Source organism: Balaenoptera musculus, chromosome 19, assembly GCF_009873245.2.
Source record: "Balaenoptera musculus isolate JJ_BM4_2016_0621 chromosome 19, mBalMus1.pri.v3, whole genome shotgun sequence".
Lineage (NCBI taxonomy): Eukaryota > Metazoa > Chordata > Mammalia > Artiodactyla > Balaenopteridae > Balaenoptera > Balaenoptera musculus.
The window spans coordinates 8,291,770-8,311,993 of NC_045803.1; the positions used below are offsets into that span (position 1 = coordinate 8,291,770).

General features: G+C 60.7%; 1 protein-coding gene across 1 annotated transcript; it reads left to right on the plus strand.

Annotated features, from left to right (window-relative positions):
• Positions 1-518: 518 nt before the first annotated feature.
• Positions 519-18,306, plus strand: LMTK3 (lemur tyrosine kinase 3). The gene is given in 30 exon segments (XM_036834063.1): positions 519-643; positions 1,536-1,669; positions 1,933-2,083; positions 2,592-2,668; positions 3,147-3,265; positions 5,324-5,411; positions 5,765-5,913; positions 6,304-6,388; positions 6,471-6,592; positions 6,753-6,893; positions 7,406-7,578; positions 7,581-7,691; positions 7,694-7,764; positions 7,766-7,904; positions 7,907-7,927; positions 7,930-8,032; positions 8,034-8,101; positions 8,104-8,550; positions 8,553-8,630; positions 8,633-9,316; positions 9,319-9,452; positions 9,454-9,550; positions 9,553-9,717; positions 9,720-9,908; positions 12,634-12,743; positions 12,745-13,050; positions 14,294-14,429; positions 14,593-14,700; positions 14,703-14,729; positions 18,059-18,306. Coding segments are annotated over 30 exon segments (4,557 nt in total). The 5' UTR covers positions 519-567.
• The last annotated feature ends 1,918 nt before the right edge of the window (positions 18,307-20,224 follow it).

Consider the following 20,224-nt stretch of genomic DNA (forward strand, 5'->3'; position numbering starts at 1 on the left):
GCCTGACATCTGCATCGTGGCGCGGAGCACACGTGTCCCTGCTGGTGGCATGTCACAGCAGTGTCCGGGCCAGGCACTGTGGGCCCTGTGTCCCCCCCACACAAGGATCTGCTGGTCCCTGTCTGTCCCTCCCCCTCCCCTCCCTCCTGGCAGCCAATGCTACTGGGGAGCCAGTTGCCATGACGACGCTCCATCCTCCCTCCATCCTCCCTCCTCCCACCCTTCCTCTGACAGGCTCTCTGCTCCCCCAATCCCGGCTGCCTTCGGGGGCGGGGCCCTCATTCTCCCCCCCCATCCTACCCTCTCCCCCCCAGCAACCCCGGCTCCCCAGCTCCTCTCCTCTGTCCGCCTCTCCATCCCTTCATCTGTCTGCCCCTTCAAAGAGGGGGAGGGGGGTACCTGAGCCAGTAAGCAGCCCCTCCCTCCCCCTGTCCTGAGTCTCCTGCCCCTCTCCTGGGCTGGGGGGAGGCCAGGGTCGCGCGGGTCCCCATGGCTGGGGGCTGAGGGCCCGCCCCCCCCCTCCTCCCCAGCCGCCACCACCTCCACCTCCCTTCCATCCTCGACAAGATGCCTGCTCCCGGCGCCCTCATCCTCCTCGCGGCCGTCTCCACCTCCGGCTGCCTGGCGTCCCCGGCCCACCCAGGTAAGTCTGTCCGGCCATCCGGCTGTCCAGCGGCCCCCACCCCCACCCTGGCCTGCCTTGGAGGTCTGTCTGCGGGGCTCCGGCTCCATCACCTGTGTGGCGTCTTCCCGCAGCGAGCCAGGGCCTGGGGAGCCGCGGGGACGGTGCCTCTGTTAGCAGGGCCTGTGGGAGGAAGACTGGGGGCTGGGTGGGGAGGGGGTCCGTTCGGGCAACATGTGTGTGTGCACACGCATGTGTGTGTGCAGGTGTGTGCAGGGAGCCGGAGAAGGACAGGGCCTCTGGGAGAATTGGGGACACAGGGAAGGAATACTGTTTCTAAGGGGGACACAGCATTGGAGGCTGTCTCTGGCTTTGGGGGAGACTCAAGGCTTGCGGAGCTCCCTTCACAGGGGCTTGGGCTGGGAACAGAGGACATGTGTGTGCTCCAAGCGTCCCTAAAAGAAACAAGCCTCAACCCCCGTAACTAGGAGGTTCCAGCATGGGGCAAGAATCTTCTCCCAGCCTGCAGTTGGGGGCTCATCCTCTTCCCCAAACAGGGGGTAAGAAGGCTGTCGTGGGAAGCGTATTCTAAATTCTGAGAGCTCCAGGCTCCACTATTACTCCTCTTTCCCTCAATCCTCACTGAAATTCATCCAAGCCTGGGGGTGAGGTGAGGGGGGGGGGGGTCCCAGCTTGGGACGAGAGGAGGGACCCCACCCCCAACCCAAACACTTGAGAAGGCCCCAAACTACAACTCCCACAATGCCCTGGGCCATCCGGCTCCTCTGCCAAGGGGCCCTGGTTGCAGAGCATCATGGGAGTTGTAGTGAAGACTAGCTGGACGGGGAGGGGCAAGGAATCCGGGAGCCAGGGCCTTGCAAGCCGGGACCCCAGCCCAGTCCTGTGCCCACAGATGGATTCGCCCTGGGCCGGGCCCCTCTGGCTCCTCCCTATGCCGTGGTCCTCATTTCCTGCTCTGGCCTGCTGGCCTTCATCTTCCTCCTCCTCACCTGTCTGTGCTGCAAACGGGGCGATGTCGGCTTCAAGGTGAGGTGCATGAGGGGATTCAAGGTCGGGAGGAAGACGCCAGCAAGTCCTTTTCCCCTCAATCCAGGTGGTAGGAGGGGGAGCGGCGTAGTGAGTCTGAGAGCCCTTCAGGCCTGAAGTTATGGCACGGTCCAGAGCCTTGGGATGGGAATGGGACTGGGACTGGGGGACAGTTATGAGAAAGATGGGGATACTATTGATGAGAAGGACCATGGCGTGTCTCAGCCCTGTGTTCTCCCACCCCTCACCCCTCCCGGCCCCAGGAGTTTGAGAACCCGGAAGGGGAGGATTGCTCCGGGGAGTACACTCCCCCCGCCGAAGAGACCTCCTCCTCACAGTCACTGCCTGATGTCTACATTCTCCCTCTGGCCGAGGTCTCCCTGCCGATGCCTGCCCCGCAGCCATCCCACTCAGGTACTGCCCCGCACCCTGACTAGGGCCCCATGGCCCCACAGGACAGGGTGGAAGGCCCTGAGAGTTTTCCCTCGGGGAACAGGGAGCAGAGGCCCAAGGCAGCCAAGGGGAAAGGCAGAGGTGGGAGCCCCGGAATCTTGGAAGCAGCCTGAAGGAAGTCAGAGAACATCTTGGTAGAAGCCATTGCTTCATCCACAACCAGATTTGGGGATTCTTGTGGGGCAATCAATGGTAAGGTCAGCCTAGATCTTAAGGTCAGAGGTAGCCGATGGCAGGCTGAAGTCGTGTCATAGGGTCTTGGGACGCCAAAGGGAAGGACACATTGGACGTTGGAACCTTGTGGGCAGCCAATGAGGAGGCAGAGATCCCATCGTGGAATGTTGGGGCAGCCAGTGAAAACAGATGTGCTGTGTCTGCTTTGACCCCAGCCCCCACTGGATTGAGGGGTGTTGATGGCACTTGGGAGGGGAGAGAGGCTCAGGTGCCTCTCCCTTTTGCCCCCCACCAGACATGACCACCCCCCTGGGCCTTAGCCGCCAGCACCTCAGCTACCTGCAGGAGATTGGGAGTGGCTGGTTTGGGAAGGTAAGTAAGTGGGGCTGGGGGTGGGCGGTGGAGGGCGCATACAACCCAGGGCGATGCTCCTGTTCTGTGTCCATCCCCCCTGCTCCCACCACTTCTCATCTGCCCCCTGCCTCGTCCCCCTGCCCCCCTCAGCCCACCCATTGCCCTCCCCTCTGTTCACCTCTCACCCACTCCCATCCACTCCATCCCCCCGCCACCTGTCGGTCAGCGCCTCCCTCCTCACTCCATTGACCACTCCGCCTCGCCATCCGGCTCTCCACGCGTCCGTCTGTCCATCCTTCCACCCGTCCCTGCGTCCATCGGACTCTGGGCCTGTGAGTCTCTAACCCCGCGTCTGGTGGGAGTACGAGGGTGGTGGGATTTGAAGGAAGAGGCTGGAAAGAGGGGGAAGATGGGAGCCATACGGTGGGGTGGAGGTGGTCCCTGGGATGGGGCTGGGGAAACCACAGGCGCTGATTCCTGGGTCCCCCTTGATCAGGTGATCCTGGGAGAGATTTTCTCGGACTACACCCCAGCCCAGGTGGTGGTAAAGGAGCTCCGAGCCAGCGCAGGGCCCCTGGAGCAGCGCAAGTTCATCTCAGAAGCACAGCCGTACAGGTATGGGGACTTCTCGGTGGACGCGGGGCTCTGAAGGCCCAAATATCTGAGTTTGTGCCTCAGGGGGGTAACATTTGGAAGTGGGAGGAGTGCAGTATGGGGTCAGATCTGGATTCGAATCCTCCATCTACCTTTTCCTGGCTGTGCCACTCAATCCAGAGAATCCCCCTCCCTGAACCTCAGGTCCTTCCTTGGGACAGAGCCAGGGAAAGGAAGGCAGTGTGATGAAGGCGGGGGACAGCGCAGAAGCTGAGCTGGAGACCTGCCCCTCTCCACTCTGAACCTCAGTATTTTCATCTGGAAAGGGAGTCCGGGAAGTCTGAGCAGCCTCATGTAGAGGGCAGCTGAGAGGATGCGAGATGACCCTGTGTTAGGCACTGGTACCCCATGGTGGTTCCCTTCCTCGGGCCCCTGCTTGTGCATGAGGAAGGACAGAATCAGAATCACAGACCAGGGTCCTCCCACCCCTGCCCCCATTGGACTGGGAGGTCTGGGAAGGCAGGACCCTGTCCCTCCCCTGCCTGGTCTGCCCTCCACTCTAAGGGCTTCTAGACAAGAATTAAATAAACATTTGTTACATGAATGCCCTGTGGGGTAGTAAGTGCCCTGTCATGAAAAGGGTGCATACACGGGGACCTCTCATCAGAGGGTTATAAACGTGAGTTTTGCCCAGAGATTTTATTAGCCCCTTCCTCTGAAACCTCCCATGGTTTTCTGTGGCCCGCAGGACAAAGCCCCACTGGTCCCTACAGCCCACAAGCCCTGTTCCCTTCCTGCCACCAGCCCTCTCGCCCCCTGCCACCTGGTCTCCCCACTGACCCTCCCACATGCCAGCTTCTTTCCTGCCGCAGGACCGCCGTCCTTGCTGTTCCCTCTGTCTAGAATATCACTCCTGCCTCACCCAGCCGCAGTTTCAGATGGTGGGAACCCTTGCCCTTCCTGGGTCTCAGATCGGAAAGGCCTTCCCTTACACATACACACTCACACACACACACACTCTCTCTCTCTCTCTCCCTCTCCCCCCCACCTAAGGAGGACCCTGGGATGCTCCATCACATCAACTTGTGTATTTTCTGCATAACACGTGTCCTAGTTTGTCATTATTTCATCCATTTACTTGCTTCCTTGCCTCTCTCTCTAGGCCCGTGCTGGCAAGCACCAGCCACATATGGCTATTTAAATTCATCTTAAATAAAATGCAATCAAGTTCAAAATGTCTTTCCTCAGCTACCTCTGCCACATTTCGAGAGCTCAGTTGTCACATATGGCCGGTGGCTCCCGTGTTAGAGCAGATCTAGAGGTGAAATGACTTCTGTGAGGTTACACACTTGGGAAAGGTGGAGACAGGATTCAGACCCGCAAGCCTGACTCTTACCCACAATGTGAGGATAAAAGAGGGGCATCCCCCAGTGTTGGAGGGGACAGTGACATTTCTTGAGGAAATGATGCTGAAACTAAGGGATGAGGAGGACTTTGACGAGAGGAGAGTACTCTCCACAGAGAGAAGTACATACAAAAGGCTTGGAGCCTAAGCAGGCACCTGGGAGTTTGGAGAGAGGTACACGGGCGTGAAGAATGATGCTGGGGAAGGCAGAGGGGCGGGAAAGACCGAGGAGTGAGCCAGGCTCTGTCCCAGGGTACCGGGGAGCCATGGAGGGTCGTGAGCAGGTGGGCATCAGGTAAGGGACAGACTGGAAGGGAGAGACTGGAGGCAGGGAGGCCGGCAGGAGGCTGAGAAGAGAGTCCAGGAGGTGAGGAGGAGGCTTGAGCTGGGGCTGTGGGGAGGGCAGGGGAGGGGGAAGAGTCAGGGGGCAGGAAGAAAGGCTGAGGGGGTGGTGAGCCAGAAGGAGGGGCAAGGAGGTGCCTGGGGGTCTGGCTTAGGGACTGGGAGACAGTGGGGTGGTCCTGAGGTGGGGATGTGGGGAAGGAGTAAGGAAACTGAGACCAAAGAGGCTGAAGCAACAGTTTGGTTTTGCTGGGAGGCTGGGGTGGGACAGAGGGCTGGGATGGGATGGAAGGGGCTGTTTTCTGACCCAGGCAACCCCCTTGCCCTCACAGGAGCCTGCAGCACCCCAACGTCCTCCAGTGCCTGGGCGTCTGCGTGGAGACACTGCCCTTTCTGCTGATTATGGAGTTCTGTCAACTGGTGAGGGTCTGGGGCGGGGGAGGCAGAGGTGGGAGCTGGGCGGGGTGAGGGCTCAGGGCAGTTCCTAGGGATCTTCAGCAATGACATCATCATCATCATCATCACACCAACACCTGTGACAAGCACTGCCATCTCTGTAGATGAGCGCACACTCACTCTCCAGGTGGTGTGCCCTGAACTAGCGCGTGAGGCTGGTGGGTGCTGTTCCTGGCGCTTCTAAGCAGCAGGGGAAACTGAGGTCCAGAGGGGGCTGCCCACTGAGGCGGAGGTCGCCCCATCCTCGCCTCGGATTGCCTGGCGTGGGTGCCTGGGAGGGGGCGGTGGTGCTGACCCCTCCCTGCCCTCTCTCCCAGGGGGACCTGAAGCGTTACCTCCGGGCCCAGCGGCCCCCCGAGGGCCTGTCCCCTGAGCTGCCCCCTCGAGACCTGCGGACACTGCAGAGGATGGGTCTGGAGATCGCCCGTGGGCTGGCACATCTCCACTCCCACAACTATGTGCACAGGTGGCAGCCCGGGGGCCACCGGGAGGAATGGGGGGGGGGAGGGGACAACTTAGGGGAAAGAGGCCAGGCTACGGGGGGGGGAGGTGAGGCCACAGGGGAGGGGTTTAAGGAGGGAAGGAGGCCTGAGTGGGAGACACAAAAGGGGGGGAAAGCCCAGGAGGGTCAGGGGGAAGAGGCGGAGTCAGGAGAGGAGGGGAGGAGTCAGGAAGGGAGGAGGGGTCACAGAAGAGAGGGAGGAGTCAGGAGAGGGGGCGGAGTCAAGGTAGGAGAGGAGGAGGGAGGAAAAGGAGGGAAGGGGAGCAGCGCGGGAAAGTGGGCGGGGCCTAGGAAGGGGGGGCGGGCTTCCCCAAGCTACCCCCTTCTTACCTCGCCCCCCTCGCCCGCCCCCAGCGACCTGGCCCTGCGCAACTGCCTGCTGACCTCCGACCTCACCGTGCGCATTGGAGACTACGGGCTGGCGCACAGCAACTACAAGGTGAGGGCTGGCCTCCATCAGAGCGGGAGGGGGCGGGGGGCGCCCCGGCCTGCCTGACCGCGCCCGTGCCGCCCACACCCAGGAGGACTACTACCTGACCCCCGAGCGCCTGTGGATCCCACTGCGCTGGGCAGCGCCCGAGCTCCTCGGGGAGCTGCACGGGACCTTCATGGTGGTGGACCAGAGCCGCGAGAGCAACATCTGGTGAGGGGCCCGGGCGGGGGGGGCCGGCCGAGGAGGGCAAGGAAGGCGGAAGGGTCACAGGTTCTACGGCTGGGGAAACTGAGGCCTGGAGGGCGGCCCCCTGGCCGGTCAGGGCAGGGCTCTGACCTTCCTCTGCCCTCTGCTCCCCGCAGGTCCCTAGGGTGACCCTATGGGAGCTGTTTGAGTTTGGGGCACAGCCCTACCGCCACCTATCAGACGAGGAGGTCCTCGCCTTCGTCGTCCGTCAGCAGCACGTCAAGCTGGCCAGGCCGAGGCTCAAGCTGCCCTACGGGGACTACTGGTGAGGGCGGGGCCTGACCCCGGACCCCTGACCTTCCACCTCCCATCCCAGGATGATCCCAGAATCCCCCGCCTCATTTCACACTCTGCCCCCTCCATAATTGCACCACTTGCTGCCAGCCCTAGAATGGAGTGGGGACGTCCCCCCCCCCTTCCGCCAGCATCTGCTACTTGGAGCGGGGAAACTGAGGCATGGAGTGACAGCTGGTGTTTGAACGTAGTTTCTCCAGCCCTAGAAGACCCCTGCTGCTTGCTTGTCTGTGATTCCAAAACTTGTAACCCAAACGGGAAGGCCGCCTTAACCGTCATTTCCGCACATGCGCCTTGCTGTCCTCTCTTCTTCTAGGTCTCTGTCTCCCTCTCTCTGGTTTCTGTTCCCCCCTCTCCCTGGGTCTTGGTCTCTTCTCCCTGGGTCTCTGCCCCCCACTTTCTCCTGGTCTCTGCCCCCCCCAGTGACGCCCCCCGCCCCCCAGGACTCTGCCCTACTCACTCTTGCCTCCTCCCCCTCCCCAGGTACGACATCCTGCAGTCCTGCTGGCGGCCGCCTGCCCAGCGCCCCTCGGCCTCTGATCTGCAACTGCAGCTCACCTACCTGCTCTCTGAGCGGCCCCCAAGGCCCCCGCCGCCGCCGCCGCCCCCCCGAGATGGTCCCTTCCCCTGGCCCTGGCCCCCGCAGCACAGCGTGCCCCGCCGGGGACCCTGTCCTCTCCGTTCCCCCTTCTGGATGGCTTCCCTGGGGCTGACCCGGACGACGTGCTCACGGTCACCGAGAGTAGCCGTGGCCTCAACCTTGAGTGCCTGGGGAGAAGGCGCGGCGGGGGGCCGGTCGGGGCGGGGGGGCACCCACCTGGCAGCCGGCGTCCGCGCCCCCGCCCCCCCCACGCCAACCCCTCCAACCCCTTCTACGAGGCGCTGTCCACGCCCAGCGTGCTGCCGGTCATCAGCGCCCGCAGCCCCTCCGTGAGCAGCGAATACTACATCCGCCTCGAGGAGCATGGCTCCCCGCCAGAGCCCTCTTCCCCAATGACTGGGACCCCTGGACCCAGGAGTGCCTGCCCCCCAGGCCCCCCAGGCCCCCCCCGAGGTCCCCCAGCTGGTGTCCGAGACCTGGGACTCCCCCTCTTCCCGGCGGCCCGGCCCTTCCGGCCCAGTCCTCGGCCTCCGGCAGCTTCCTTCTGAGCGGCTGGGACCCCGAGGGCCGGGGCGCCGGGAGACCCTGGCAGGAGACCCCGCCGAGGTGCTGGGGAGCGGGGAACCACACCCGTGGGCCGAAGAGAGAGAGGAGGAGGAGGAGGGCAGCTCCCCGGGGGAAGACAGCAGCAGCCTTGGGGGGGGCCCCAGCCGCCGGGGCCCCCTACCCTGTCCCCTGTGCAGCCGCGAGGGGGCCTGCTCCTGCCTGCCCCTGGAGCGGGGGGACGCCGTCGCCGGCTGGGGCGGCCACCCTGCTCTTGGCTGCCCCCATCCCCCCGAGGACGACTCGTCCCTGCGGGCGGAGCGGGGCTCCCTGGCCGACCTGCCCCTGACCCCCCCCGCCTCGGCCCCCCCCGAGTTTCTGGACCCCCTCATGGGGGCGGCGGCGCCCCAGTACCCCGGGCGGGGGCCACCTCCCGCTCCCCCCCCGCCGCCGCCACCTCCTCGGGCCCCCGCGGACCCGGCCGTGTCCCCGACCCCCCCTCGGCCGTGGCCAGTCCCGGCTCAGGCCTGTCGTCTCCGGGCCCCAAACCGGGCGACAGCGGCTACGGACCGAGACCCCTTTTTCCCCCGAGGGAGCCTTCCCCGGTGGGGGGGCAGCAGAGGAGGAAGGGGTCCCTCGACCACGGGCTCCCCCCGAGCCCCCCGACCCGGGAGCGCCCCGGCCACCCCCAGACCCGGGTCCCCTCCCGCTCCCGGGGGCCCGGGAGAAGCCGACCTTCGTAGTTCAAGTGAGCACCGAGCAGTTGCTGATGTCCCTGCGGGAGGACGTGACAAGGAAGCTCCTGGGGGAGAAGGGGGCAGCCGCCCGCGACACAGGGCCCAGGAGGGCGGGGAGAGGCCCCGGGAACCGGGAGAGAGCCCCGGGCCCAAGCAGGGGCCCCACAGTCCTGGACAGCGGGAAGCAAGCCCCAAGCCCGAACGGGGGCCTGAGCCTCCGCGTGAACGGGGTGACAGTGCTGGAGAACGGGGAACAGAGAGCCCTGGGCGTCGAGGAGAAGGCGGCGGAGAACGGGAGCCCGGGGTCCCCAGAGAGAGAAGAGCAAGTGCTGGCGAATGGGGAGTTGCCACCCCCAAGGAGGGAGGAGAAAGTGCTGGAGAATGGGGGCCTGGGGTCCCCGGAGAGAGAAGAGCAAGTGCTGGTGAATGGGGGACTGACACCCCCAAAGATCGAGGAGGTGTCAGAGAATGGGGGCCTGAGACTCCCCAGGAACCCGGAGAGGCTGCCAGAGACTGGCCTTGGAGAGCCCCAGGGCCCTGGGAGAAGATGCCCGAGAGTGGGGCTCCAGCCCCCATGAACGGGGAGCCAGCCCCAGAGACCTCGCTGGAGAGAGCGGCACCTGGCGCAGTGGCCTTGGCCTGAGACGGCGGGGGAGACAGCCCCTGGCCCCATTGGCCCAGCCCCCAGGAGCGGGGTGCCGGAACCCGGGACCGAGAGGAGAGCCCCCGAGACTGGGGGGGCACCGAGAGCCCCGGGGCTGGGAGGCTGGACCTCGGGAGTGGGGTCCGAGCCCCAGTGGGCATGGGGATGGTCCCCGGCGGCGGCCTCGGAAGCGGCGTGGACGCAAAGGCCGGATGGGTCGACAGCACGAGGCCACAGCCGCCTCCACCGCCGCTGGAAGCACAGCCGACGAGGCCGGGCCAGCGCCCAGAGAGCCAGGCCGGAGGCAGGAGGGAGAGCCCGGGGTCCCAGACAGCAGAGCCGGCGGAGACACAGCACCCAACGAGGACGGGGGCCCCCCCAAGCCCGAGAGGAAGGGCCCCGAGATGCCACGACTGTTCTTGGACTTGGGACCCCCTCAGGGGAACAGCGAGCAGATCAAAGGTGAGCAGGCTACTGGGGGCACGGGAGCGCGGTGGGGGGCCGAGGCCCAGCTCCTTCCAAGATGTAGGGTGCAGTTGAGAAGCTCAGGCTCCCGGGTACCAGACAGGTCAGCCTGGTGGTGACAAGTGCAGACCCTAGAGCCACACTCCCTGGGCTCAAATCCTGGCTTTGCCCCTTCCTAGCTCTGTGATCTTGGACAGATGACCTTCTCTGTGCCTCAGTTTCCCCATCTGCCAAAAAAGGATAGCGCCTACCTAATAGGATTGTGAGGGTTAAATGAGTTAGGACTTCCAAAGCCTTTGGCCCAATGCCTGGCACTTCTAAGCACCTGCTGTTATATCACAATTCACGTCAACTAGGGGTTGCAAACTCAGATGCCCATAGGGGGTCAGACAATATAAGGGAATGAATGACAGGTGGGAATGAATGAATGAATGAGAGCTGGAAGACATGGGGTAGGAGTTGGGGAGGAAATGCAGCCACTTCTCAGCTCCATTCAGGAATGCCCACCTGGTGTTGCCAAATCTGCTGCTTTCCCCCTTTAAGCCAGAGTTCTGGGTGTTTTAATGGTTGAAACCAATTCAAAAGAAGGCTTTCTGTGGGCTGGGCTGCCAGTGCGTGATCTCTGGTTTAAACTTTCCAACAAGCTGAGGCATCTATTCATTGTGCCAGGCCTCCTGTGCGCCAGGCCCTGAGCTGTCCAGGGCTGAGACCCAGAGAGCCTCAGACCCTGCCCTGCCCACCGCAGTACTGGTGGCTTGAAAGCCTAGTAGAAAGGCCTTTTCTGGAAACTGAGTTTTGATAGGAACACAGGAAATAGTTTGTCATAGAGAGGGGACAATTTAAGAGAAGATAAATGGAGAGTAAAATAAACAGCCCCTGTTTAGATGTGGACATAGGGACTGTGGTTCCACTGGAATCATCCAGAGGCCTGATTTCCTTAAATCCTGGTATGAAAGTTATAAATGACTGGGCCTGTATTATACTGGCAACCTCACAGCCACACTTGAGGGAAGAGTTATTATCTCTGTTTGCCAGAGGAGCCTGAGGCTCAAGAGGGAAAGGTCAGGAAGGGGACTGAGCACAGAACCTTCCTTCCTCAAACCCACGGCATTAGAACACTACCACTTCCTCAAGGTTGTTGTGGGGAGTTTGCAACCAGCTGTGTCAGGAAAGACCCTGGGCAGCATGAAAATGACAAGGGGATGAGCAACTAAGATGTCTCAGAGGATCTGAGGCGAGGGTAGGGGGGGTCGGTGTTTTGGGTGCGAAGAGACTGGGAATAGCATGCTTTCTTTTTTTTTTTTTTTAAATCCAGTGAACTCCTACTCATCCTTCATGACCCCACTCAAATTTCCCCTTCCCTGGGAAGCCTTCCTGATTTCGAAAGACTGTCACCCTGTCCTTCCTCTGGGTATCCACAGCCCTTGATAGCTTCCTCTATAAAGCCCCCACTCCACCCCATCACCTTGAGATGGGTGGTCAGAGAAGGCCTCAATGAGGAGGTGACTTCTGAGCAGACATGAAGGAAGTGAGCCAGGTGGACATCTGGGAGAAGGATGTTTCAGGTAGAGGACACTGAGATGGGCATTAACTTGGCATGTTCAGGGAATAGCAAAAGGCTGGTGAAGCTGGAGTTGAGTGAATGAGGGGTGGAGAGTGACTCGGTCCACATCCATCTTTCTCCTTGCCCTGCCCTGACCCTCTTCTCATCCCCACCATCGCCCCCCACAGGGCCTGGCACACAGCTCACTTATGCAGTAATGGAGGAATGAGTGGCCCCCCCTCCATTTACCAGTGAGGAAACAGAGGCTCAGAGAGGTGGATCTGCTTGCCCAGGGATACACAGCAAGAGAGCAGGGTAGGCTTGGTATTTGAAGTGAGGTTTCCTCCTCCAGGGACCTGAAGTCCTTCCCTCCCAGCAGGCTGAGATCAAGGAGTCTTAGGGCAGGGAAAGGACCTGGAGATGCCTAGACACCCCAATTTTCTGGCAGTTGAGGGCCAAAAAGGGAAAGAAAGTACCTTGGTCAATGTTGTGTAGCAGGGAACATTTATTCACTAATCCCACAAATATTGACTGAGTACTTCTATGTGCTTGGGGTTTGGGGACACAGCCAGAATGAGCCCGACTCAGCCTCTGTTCTGTGGCAAGGCAAACATTAATCACACTGCCACAGAATTACAGTTCTATACTGAGATCAACCGCTCGGAAGGCGAGGGTGCTTGGTACTATGGGGTGCAGAGCGGGTTGCCTGGCCTGACCTCTTGGGAGATCTCCAAAGGCTTTGAAAGTCCAGACAGAGCTGGACGATGAATAGGACTTGAGTTAGATAAGGAAGTTCCAGGCAGAGGGAACAGCCTATGCAAAGGCTCAGAGGGTGGGAGGAATGGGGATGTGGCCCATGTGGTTGGATGGAGGTCAAGCCAGAATGAGGTGGGGACAGAACCAGGAAAGGTCAGCACAGCCAGGGCACTCGGGCCTGGCCCCGGGAGAAACTGGGGCTTTGTGCTGTGGGCACTGGGGAGCCACGGGGAGGGTTAAGCACTGGAATAGGGGGAAGACCGCTACCCTTCTGCCTGGAGACCCCCAGTGCAGCCTTTTGGTTCACAAGGGTGGAAACAGGCCCAGACTGTGGCTGAGATTACCTGAGGACACAGAGTTAGGCGGGAGGGCATGCCTCAGTTTCCCCAGGAACAGGAGCTCACCGGGTGTCTCCCCTCGCAGCCAAGCTCTCGCGGCTCTCGCTGGCGCTGCCGCCGCTCACGCTCACGCCGTTCCCGGGGCCGGGCCCGCGGCGACCCCCGTGGGAGGGCGTGGACGCGGGGCGGCTGGCCGGGGGAGGCCGGCGGGGCGGGGGCGTCGGGCCCGTCGGAGGAGGACGGGGAGGACGAGGACGAGGACGAGGAGGAGGACGAGGAGGCGGCGGCGGCGGGCGCGGTGGCGGGGCCGCGGGGCCCCGGGAGAGCGCGGGCAGCCCCGGTGCCCGTCGTGGTGAGCAGCGCCGACGCGGACGCGGCCCGCCCGTTGCGGGGGCTGCTCAAGTCTCCACGCGGGGCCGACGAACCCGAGGACAGCGAGCTGGAGAGGAAGCGCAAGATGGTCTCCTTCCACGGGGACGTGACCGTCTACCTCTTCGACCAGGTGGGCTGCCCCCGCGCAGGACCCCGGGGCTGTTGTCTAGGGAGGGGCGGGGCCTGGATGAAGACCGCGCCTAGATTGGGGGCGGGCTCTGCAGGGTGCGGGCGGGGCGTGGGAGAGCGGGCCAGGGAATGGGGCGGGACTTGAAGGACCAAATGAGGCCTTGAGTGTGAGGGCGGGGCCTGGGAATGGGGCTGGGCCTGGAGGAAGGCCACGCCTCAAGTGGGGGCGGGGCCTGCAGGGTGAGGGCGGAGTCTGGGGAGAGACTGGCTAGGGAAATAGGGCAGAATGAGTCCTTGAGTGTGAGGCCGGGGCCTGGGGATGGGGCGGGGCCAGGGGAAGGGCCGAGTCTAGAGCAGAGGTGGGGCCTGGGGTGGGGGAGGATGCTGGAGGGCTAGGGAGAGGCCTGGAGATGAGAAAGGATCCGGAAGGAAAGCGCTGGTACCTGGTAGTCAGAGGCTAAGGAGAAAGTGAGAGGATTAGGGCGTGGTCTGTAAGGTGGGGGCGGAGCCTAGTGAAGTTCGGGATGGGGTTTCTGCACCAGCGCTCTAATGTTGTGGAGGCCGAGGGGCCGGCTCAGGATGGAGGGGATCTTATCCACTAGGGGTGGGCCATGGAGAAGCTGCAGGTAGGGCTTAAAGAACAGGGCGGTGTGGTGCTTGTGGACTGGGGCCGTGTCTAGATGAACCTGGGGCGGGGCATACTAAGGTCCTGAGATGAGTGAGAACAGGGTCAAGAGCTGAGGCCTAGGGCACTGAAACAAACTGGAGCGGGGCCTCTTCAGGGGGCGGGGCTTAGGGGCTCGCGGGAGGGTCCGGAGATGCTCAAAATGGGTTAGGGGTTTAGAGGACCATAGGAACAGGTAGTTGTGGGGCTCGCACTTGGACGCCTGCGGCCGAGATCTAGGATGTGAGTAAGGGTCATGGAGACGGGACGGGACTTAAGGGCTGGGTCCTGGGTTAGGGGCTTCCGTGGAGGCAGCGCGTTAAGGAGCCGGGAGAGAATTCCTGCAGTGGACTGCTTAGCTGTGGGAGGGACTCCGTGGTCGGGGGAGGAGCTTCAGGCCGGGGGAGGTTAAAGCTGGCCTGAGGCTTCGAAGGCAGATTAGGGTATCTCCAGAGAGAGCGATTGTAAATTGGGATGCCTGAAGCCCCAGAAATGTTAGCGGGGTTTGTTGCTTGTCGGGATGTAGTGAGTGGGATGTGACGGTTCGCCCCCTCTTGCCTCCCCTAATATGCCTTCACAGGAGACGCCAACCAACGAGCTGAGTGTCCAGGGCCCCCCCGAGGGGGACACGGACCCGTCAACGCCCCCAGCGCCCCCGACGCTTCCCCACCCCGCCACCCCCGGAGATGGGTTTCCCAGCAACGACAGCGGCTTTGGTGAGGGGCGGGGCGGGGCAGAGTTGGGGGCGGGGTCTATGGGAAGGGCAGCGGCGGGGCGGGGCCTGCTGAGGGGCGGGGTTGGAGGGCTGAAGAAGTGACTGAGGGTCTGACCGCCTCCTCTTCTCTCCCTCCTCACCCCCCCCCCCGCCCCCAACGCTAGGAGGCAGTTTCGAGTGGGCGGAGGATTTCCCCCTCCTCCCCCCTCCAGGCCCCCCCCTGTGCTTCTCCCGCTTCTCCGTCTCGCCTGCGCTGGAGACCCCGGGGCCCCCGCCCGGGCCCCCGACGCCCGGCCCGCAGGTACCGTGCTTCAGACCCTTGGCCCTGCCCCACGTCTGCCAATCTCTGTCCCCATCTGTCTCCCACTTTCTTGTCCCCATCTCTCTGAATTTCTTTGCCTCTCTCCCAGTTTCTTCCTTCCCCTCTCTGTCTGCTCACCAGTGAAACCCCACCCACCTCTGGAACCCGATCAGACCAAGAGGTGTCCATCAGATGGGCTTGGGCAATCACGCCCTTCCCCGAGCCTCAGCTTCCCTTCTGTAAGGATCCCCTCTGAGTCTTGCCCATCTTTTTTTTTTTTTTTGGCCGCGCCCCTTGGCATGTGGGATCTTAGTTCGCCGACCAGGGATGGAACCCGTGCCCCCTCAACCACTGGACCGCCAGGGAAGCCCCAAATCACTTCTTTCTTTCTGTCTTTCTTTCTTTCTTTCCCTCTCTCTCCCTCCCTCCCTCTCCTTCTTTCTTTCTTTCTTTTTATTTTTCTTTTTCTTTCCCATCTTTGCCCCATCTTTGTGCTAAGATTCCTGTCTGGTACTTGGTGGATCTTGATCCCATCTCCTTCGGGGGGCATAGGTTGATCAGAGGCAGACAAGAAGCCAGAGGAAACCAGGGGGCTCAAAGCTGGTTAGTATGAACCAGAGCAGAGAGGACACGGCCAGGGAGCCCCATAGCAATAACAGCAGGCACTCCCATAGACCCTAGAATGTGCTTGCAACATCTTACCCCATTTAATCCTCCCTATGATCCCATGGGGTGTATTCTAGTCTCATCCCCATTTTACAGAAGAGAAAACTGAGGCACAGAGAGGCGTGAGGAGCCGGGGCACAAACCCTGGCTGCCGGGCCTCTGAGTCTGTGTCCACTACAGTAGTCAGCATTTGTCAGGTACCTTTCTTGCATTTTACTTACGCCATAATGCTAATCCTCACCACCACCTTGGGAGAACATCCCTGCACACAGGGCTTGCACTGGGCCAGGCAGGTGGAGGTGTTCCCAGAGGACAGAACTAAGTAGGGAGAAGGTGCAACTGGCTCTTTTCATGGGGGACTCCATACCTGCTCCCCTACACTGTGCCTGAGTTCAGGTGTTGGCCCTGCCACTTCTTGGCTGGGTGACCTAGGGCAAGTTGCTTTCCCTCTCTGTTCCTCAGTTTCTGTAGAATGAGGAGGATAACAGGATCTAACTCCTAAGTTTGTTAAGGGGATTACATGGCTTAATCCTCCCCTTGCACGCAGCAGGGGTCTTTAACTGGTAGCTGTTACTGCGTTTAATGAAGTAGATGCTTATTGAGCTTCGGCTGTACTGGGCTCGGGCGATTCTGTGCTGGGCAAGATCAGTGGCCCCCGTCCGCCCCACCCGCAGCACTGCCCCACAGTCCCACAGTAAGTGAATAAGTGCCAGCTCAGGGTTGCTGAAAAAGCAGATGACAAGAGGAGAGGGCTTTGTGTCCTCGGTGATGGAAGGGTCCTTTAACCAGGGACTTGAAGGGTTGGTTGTCCTTAACTAGGTGAAGGGGAAGGGGACAGCGTGCTAGCAGACGGGACAGCTTGCAGAGGGCCTGAGGCAGGAGAGAGCTCGGCTGATTCATGGAACAGAAGGGAAGCGGGTGTGTCTGGAGGTTACCTGCAGAGTTGGTTGGACGGGGGTGGGTGTGGGAAGTGAGAGAGAGCAGGACAGACCCCGCAGGGCTGGAGGGTAAGCTGAGGGGCGGGGACTTGTCCTGGGGGCACTAGGGAGCCACGGGAGGACTGTGAGCAGGGGAGGGGCAGCATCAGCCCCGGGTGTAGGGAGACTTCTCCCGGGCCTTGTGGGGGCCAGTGGAGGCAGGGAGGCTGGGGAGGAGGCCAGGCAAGGCTCCAGCGGGGGGAGGAGAGGACATACAGAGTCAAGGGCAGGAGGGATGGGCTGAGGGTTGACCCTTCACTTGGCAACATCCTCAGATTTCCACCCCCAAATGGCACTTCCTCCCAGAGGTCTTCTCAGAGGCCCCCAAGAGGACAGGGTGAGGTGGGTTCCAGGGCGTGGGGACACCAGCCAAGTGTTGAGTCAGGGCTGAGGCCCATAGGGCCAGCAATCCAGGATGACTTCACCTTTATTCACCTGGAGAGGAGAGGGAGGGCCCGATCACACAAAACCCCAAATCCCTTTACTCAGTCCTTAGATATTCCGCAGCTGGGCTGGGAAGCTGCTGAGCCAGTTTCGAGACCATGGCTGGGGGGTGGGGGTGTGGGGCAGGCGGAGCCCCCTTCTTCCTCAGACCCCTGTGCTCGGCATGGCTCTGCCCACTTCACACACGTTCCCTGGGTGCTGAGTGATGCCAGGAATCTCAGAGTTTCCCTACTCCTTTGAAAAGGACACGAGGGTCATGCTCCACATTTAAAGAGAGGGAAACCGAGGCTCAGGGACTGGAAGTGAGGGCAATGACTTGACCCAGGCCACTCAGGTGAGAAATGTGAGCGGGAGGGTGCCCGCTGGGTAGCCCTGGTTGAGAGTCTCCACCCCACAGACCTTGGTTTTCTAGATCTGTTGTATGGGTGGGACGCTCTCCTTCCGCTGGGAGAGAAGGGATCATGGTGGGAAAGTCTGGTGGGACGGCACTTTGTGCAGGGCCTCTACTGGATGCTGGGGATGCAGCAGTGACCAAATGCAGTCCCATCCTCTCTGATCTTCCAGTCTAGAGGGGCAAGCAGACAGGAAGCTAGCTCTTTGACAATGACTGAGATTATCCCAGAGGAGAAATGTGAAAGAAAATAACTATAGTGGAAGGGAATTCCCTGGCGGTCCAGTGGTTAGGACTCAGTGCTTTCACGGCCGAGGTGAAATCCCTGGTCGGGGAACTAAGATCCCACAAGCCATGCGGCGCCACCAAAAACAACAAAAAAAAAAAAAAAAAAAACAAAAAAAACCCCCACTATAGTGCAGTGAGATAGAATGACCTTGGGGGGTTAGGGGGATGACTGCTTGACTGAGAATGGCCTGGAGAAGACCCCTGAAGAGGGGGCACGGCGACGGAGACCTGAGTTCTATGGGAAGGGCTAAGGGCATGCCAGGCAGTTGGAGCAGCCAGTGCAAAGGCCCTGGGGTAGGACTGTGCTTGGAGGAACAGCAGGGAAGCAGACCACTGTGGCTGGAGCAGAGTGAGTCGGAGGCGGGAGTACATGAGGACAGAAAAAGGACAGAGCAGATCAGGTGGGGCCCTCCCCATGGTGAGGGCTTGGTTTTCACTCCGATCGGCAAGCCAGAAGCCATGAGCCTTTCTGCCCAGTCATTCCATTTCTCTCTCCTCTCCCTCCATCCTCAGGCCCCGTGGAGAACTGACTCCCCGAAGACCTGACCCCCCTGCACCCCCAGAAGAGGGGTTGAGAGTAGAATCCTCTGTGGACGATGGAGCCACTGCCACCACCACAGACGCCGCCTCCGGGGAGGCCCCCGAGACCGGGCCCTCCCCCTCCCCCCCCATGTGCCAAACGGGAGGCCCTGGCCCTCCGCCCCCCAGCCCCCAGACGGCTCCCCTGAGCCACCGGACCCCCTCGGTGCCAAATGAGGCAGGAAGCCCCTCACCCCTCCCTGGAGAGCCGCCTTTCTCGGAACTGAACTGAACTCTTTAGGGCCTGGAGCCCCTCTGCACAGCGGAGGCCCCTCCTCACCCACTCCCAGCCCCAGACAGGGGCCGAAGGCTTCAGGGACCTGGACCCCCCCATCTCGCGTCTCCCCTTTCCCACCCAGCCTGGCCCCTGGAGGGGCCTCTGGTTCAAACCTTCGCGTGGCATTTTCACATTATTTAAAAAAGACAAAAAACAACTTTTTGGAGGAACGTGGGGCGTGTGAGTGTTTCGGGAGATGAAGAGGGGAGGCTGCAGGGAGCGGGTGCTGTCCAGGAGATATGGCCATCCTCACAGCCCCATCTGACAGATAGGAACATCGAGGCTCAGAAAGGCAGAAATGCCTGTGTGGCAGCGAGACCCCCGGCTTCTCCACTTCTCTGGATCTCAGTCTGGTGTCGGCATCACCGACTTCTGCTGCAGCCTCAACTTACAGTTCAGGAGGTGACGAGGAGCCGGCGAGGGTTTGGGAAGGTGGCAGGTTATCGTCGGAGCTGGGTTTCTGCAAGGTGGCCAGAAGCTGTCCCGGGGCCAGGGCTGGTGAGGAAAATGCTCAGAAATGACCTGCCAGCACCCACACTGGATCATGGCCACATCCCACACACCTCAGAATGGCACCGCCTGTGCCTCGAGGGTCAGAATCTATCTCCCTGCCCATGGTAACTGTGCCTCAGTTTACCTGTTTCTCCATGTGACCACCCACCTCTCTGACATTCTCTTGCCTTCCCCCTAATCGAACCTCCCCATTCAAATTTCTCTATTTGTCTTTTGTCCCTTTAGCTCCTTATTTCACCCGGTCCCAGTTCTGTCTTTGTTTTCCCATCCCGTGTCTTCAGCCTCTTTCTTCTCATCTATTTCTTCGTCTGAGTTTCACCCCATCTCTACTTCTTTCTCCTTGTCTGTGTGTCCCCGTCACCCTCCTGTCTCTATTATGTCTTTCTGCCACGGGTTTTTGTCTCGATTTCTTTTTCTCAATTTGTCCTGGTCTCTTGACTGATTCTGTCTCCATCTTTGTCTTTTTTTCTTCTGACTGGGTCTGTCTTGGCATCTCTGACCTCCTGGCTTCAACCTTCTTCCCCCCCCCTCACCCCCACCCGCCGTCACCTTGGTACCAGATTCATTTGTGTATATGAGGGAAGCAGTTTGGATGAGGGAGGAGGGAAGGGGTCAGGAGTGGGGACCCAGCCGGGACGCTGTGTGGACTCCCGGCTTAGGAATTAAGATTATGAGAACATTAGGGTCACATGTAAGTTGTGGGCGATGGAGAAAGAGTGAATGAGAGGATTAGGTTTTGCCTCTTTCCCCTACTGCCACTTCTGATAGATCTGGTGGTTCTTGAACTGATCTTGTAACATGTCTGCCCAGGGTGGGTGCTGCATGGAACCCAGCCAGGTTAGGCAGTGAGAGCCTAGGCTCCTGGGTCTGAGGGAAGAGGGGGCTGGGGGCCTGGACTCCTGGGTCTGAGGGTGAAGGGGTGTATTAGCTCGCTAGGGCTGCTGTAACAAAGTTCCACAAATTGAGTGGCTTAAACCAGACATTTATTGTCTCAGTTCTGGAGGCTAGATGTCCAAGATCAAGGTGTCGGCAGAGTTGGTTCCTTCTGAGGGAGAATCTATTCCAGGCCTGTCTCCTAGCTTCCAGTGGTTGTCTGGCGATCTTTGGTGTTCCTTGGCTTGCAGAAGCATCACCCCGATCTCTGCCTTCATCGTCACATGGCCTTCTCTCCTTGCATGTGTGTCTCTGTGTCCAAAATGTCCCTTTGCATAAGGACACCAGTCAAATTGGATTAGGGCCCACACTAATGACCTCATCTTAACTAATTGTATCTGCAATGATCCTATTTTGGAATAAGATCACATTTTGAGGTATTGGGAGTTTGGACTTCAATATATGGATTTGTGGGGGACACGGTTCA